At 55.3% G+C, this 3630-nt stretch overlaps 1 protein-coding gene across 1 annotated transcript in view; it reads left to right on the top strand.

The window, feature by feature from the left end:
- Positions 1 to 333: 333 nt before the first annotated feature.
- The window catches only part of LOC103773756 (P2Y purinoceptor 4-like), a gene marked incomplete at its 3' end in the record, with an annotated part of 13327 nt that continues 10030 nt past the window's right edge, over positions 334 to 3630 (top strand). Inside the window, exon 1 of the mRNA XM_008941137.1 lies at positions 334 to 503. Coding sequence (XP_008939385.1) covers positions 334 to 503 — 170 coding nt within the window. The remainder of the gene's footprint in view (positions 504 to 3630) is intronic.

The raw sequence follows: 3630 nt of genomic DNA, 5'->3' as shown, positions 1-3630 counted from the left end.
AGCCGAAGGAGCTGCCGGCGCGGGGTCGGGAGCTGATGGCTGCGGGGTAATGCGGGCAAAGCAGGAGCGAGAGGGAGACAAAAGGGCTGGAGCCCCAGCAGATGTGATCCACCCCGTTAAAGGGAACGGCCGGCGCCTCTGCAGCCGTGTTTATGCCGCTGCACGCAATAGGCACCGGCCCTTCGTCCCCCCCGGGGAGGTTTTTACGGCATTAATTCCCTCTGCACAGAAGGCAGCCCGCAGGCTCCTCTCAGCAGCCAGCCCTCCGTCCCCCCAGCTCCCCGTGCCCCAGAGCCCTGCCCGCGGCGGCTGCCCCCCGTCCCTCTCGGGCCGATGTCCCCTGTGCCCAATGAAGCAGACCACGAGGTGCCGCGGATGGACCCCAGGATTCTGATTTTCCTGCTCTACGTGATGATCCTGCACGAGCTGGTGAGCGGCTGGATGGAGTACCAGAAGCAGATAGCCAAGCCCAAGAAGCAGGCGGGTCCGGTCTGGTCCTCTAGGTGAGTCAAAGCCTGTTGTGTTTCCAAAAGGTGAATAGCTCGGGTACGTTTTGATGGGGAAAATTGCTTTTTTATGTTCATCAGTCCCTAGAAATGTGTGTGTGTGTGTGTGTTGTCCGTTGTGTGCTGATGCACAGAGGCAGGATTAAGGTCTGTTGATCTTTCGAGCCTGTATTGTCTGGCTGTGCATTTGAAACACTCACAGATTAATATGCCTGTGATTTGGGGATTTTTTGGGGTGGAAATGTGCCGTAACTCAGCATATCTCCTGTGACTCAGGTTCTCAATCAACATACTTGGAAGAGAAAAATGTAGGTAGCACAAGGAGCTACGCTTGCTGCGTGATATTCCTCAATGAGGCACGAGCCTCTAGGGACTCTTTGTGGAGTATTTCATGTTAAATCACTGGGGTGCATGTCACTCACTCACCACCTCCTTGGGGCTGTGCCCACCACACTAACCCCTTCCTTCTTTTCTGCCCAACAACAACGATAAGCTGGAGAAATAAGGATGTAAAAGAAACCCGCTGCATGTCCTCAAAATTCAGAAATGTTTCTGCAGACATTGGTTGCAGCTGGTTCACTTGTAACAGAGTTTGGGGTAATGGTGGTCTTAACGTTTAGGGGGTTGTAATTGGCAGCTATCCACTGGCTGTATGATTGGACTCACACCCCGGGATCCAAAATTCCCCTCCTGCAGACCCCAGACAATGGCACACCAACTCCCCGTGGCTTTGGCCCTGACAAGCTGCCTGTGACCCAGTTTGCTGTAGGGCTGACAGCTGCAGAACGGGTGTGCAGAGCTCACAGCCCTTATCCTAATCCTCTGACGTGCAGCACTCCCAGCCAGCCTTACAGCCCCGCTGGGCTTGGTGCTGCACACACACCCCAGAGGTGTCTCCAGACATGAGACCACCAGGAGAAATGGGGTGGTGAGCCCCTGGCCCAGGCTGCCCAGAGAGGTGGTCGCTGCCCCATCCCTGGAACCATCCCAGGGGAGGTTGGCCGGGGCTCTGAGCACCCTGCTCTAGCTGCAGATGTCCCTGTCCCTGCAGGGGGTTGGACTGGATGACCTTGAAAGGTCCCTTCCCACCCAAACCATTCCATGATTCTATAACAGCAGTGGTGCAAGGATGCACCCGTGGCTTGCTGGAAATCAGCAGCCAGCAGGTAGCAGTCTCTTTGTCTGCAGTTCAGGGCTACATTCCCTGGCTGGATTTCCAGGCCAGGAAGCTGAACCACACCTTGGGCTCTCTGTAGCTGTACAAGTAAAGCAATTAGTGCTGGGAAGGCAGCCACGGCTGGAGACAGCTCCAGTGCAGGAACAGCTTGGGGTCCACCAGTCTGCAGGTCTGTGATGGAGCCAGGGTCACGTTCCCCCCCTGCCTTGGAGGAGGGGTGCGGGGAGGCACGGGGCAGTCCCACCGAGCTCTGAGGTACCCCTGTGCTGTGATGCAGAAAACCTCATGAAATCATTTCAAGGCCACCAAACAGCTTGCATCAAGCAGCCAGAGAATGTCACAGGACTGTTTTTATTAAGAGAATCTAAGGGAGTTGGGTAACTCATCAAAACACAAAATCTTTAGGGGCTTCCATCTACCTCGGCCTCATGTGGGGACTGAGCTGGGTGATTTGTGCAGGGCTCCAAGCCTGGGGCCGTCCCAGCCCCCTCCACCCGAGGTGAGGTGCAGCCCACCCTGCCTGCTGCCACAGCAGGCTTTGCCCTGCCCCTCCCTGCCCTGACAGGAGCTCCTGCTGCTCCCCAGCTGGCTTTATCTGGACAGCAGAGCCACCAGGGCTGTGGGTGACAGGCGGATCGTTCGCAGATCGCACCATAAGCAGGTGAAGCTCTTGTGGCCTGGAGAACTAGAAGATTACAGGATGAACTGGGATCCTCTTAGCAGAATTAAGATTGTCCTGCGTGGACACCTTGCTGCTGGTGCAGCCTGGGCTCAGACACCACCACTGCACTAACAAGCTGTGTGAGTGCTGAGCCCTCGAGGCCAGGTTTCCCAGTGCTCAGAGAGAATGCTAAGAAATGGTTGCCACATCTGTAGCCTGGTTCTCCAAAGAGTCCCAGCTAAGGCTCAGCAGTGTAAGGAAGCTTCCTTGTGCCTTGTGTGGGCTCGGGAGCACCACAGCACAAAGGCAGCTCAAAAGTAATGTTCCCACCAGTTGGTTTAATGCTGGACCAGCTCCATGGCAGCCTGGCCCAAGAGTCACCTGTTCTCTGGCAGCTGATACGGTGCCAGCAGGAGAGCATAGAGAAAGCTGCAATATTGGCTTTGATTTAATTGACAGGAGGTGACTGGACAGCCACACCAGCACCAGACTGAACGGATGGAGCTGGGGCACCCGGCCAGGCTCAGCCCTGGTGCCAGCAGTGCTGGGGGGTGGCGGGTGCTCACACACAGCCATCGAGCCACCTCTCGCTGCCAGGCACCACTTGAGCTGGGAGGAGTGAGAGCGAGGGGCTGGTGCAACCTCAGATCCCAGGATTATTGATTTTAGGAAGGAATTGCAGACACTGTCATCTGAAGCCTTCCTGAAAGAGCTTAAACCTGAGTTCAGAGCAAGGGAGAGCTCCTTGGAAGAGGTGGCTGGAAGGCTTCCAAGGAACCAGGCCACTGCTATAGAGGTGAAGCTTCATCTCCTGCCACAGGGCCTGAGCTTCCACCTCCCCAGCCTGTTCCGTAAAATTAATTAACTTGCAAACCGATTAAGAAATAAAGTTATAAAGCAGCAAGGTAATTAAGACATGAGAAACCAGTCTCTTGACTGCACCCTCAGCCCAGGCAGGGATTTCAGGGCACTTCCTCCTGTTGTGGATGTTGAGTAGTAACAGGCTGTGTTGTGGAGCAGCTTTTTCTCACATTCACAGCTTTTCCCCAGCTCTGTCGGCCCCCGCCCTGGCAGGGCTTAAGAAATAAAGTTATAAAGCAGCAAGGTAATTAAGACATGAGAAACCAGTCTCTTGACTGCACCCTCAGCCCAGGCAGGGATTTCAGGGCACTTCCTCCTGTTGTGGATGTTGAGTAGTAACAGGCTGTGTTGTGGAGCAGCTTTTTCTCACATTCACAGCTTTTCCCCAGCTCTGTCGGCCCCCGCCCTGGCAGGGCTGGCAGCTC

The sequence above is a fragment of the Merops nubicus genome, unplaced genomic scaffold, assembly GCF_000691845.1.
Source record: "Merops nubicus isolate BGI_N331 unplaced genomic scaffold, ASM69184v1 scaffold10020, whole genome shotgun sequence".
NCBI classification, from domain to species: domain Eukaryota; kingdom Metazoa; phylum Chordata; class Aves; order Coraciiformes; family Meropidae; genus Merops; species Merops nubicus.
This window is presented reverse-complemented; position numbering and strand designations above follow the sequence as displayed.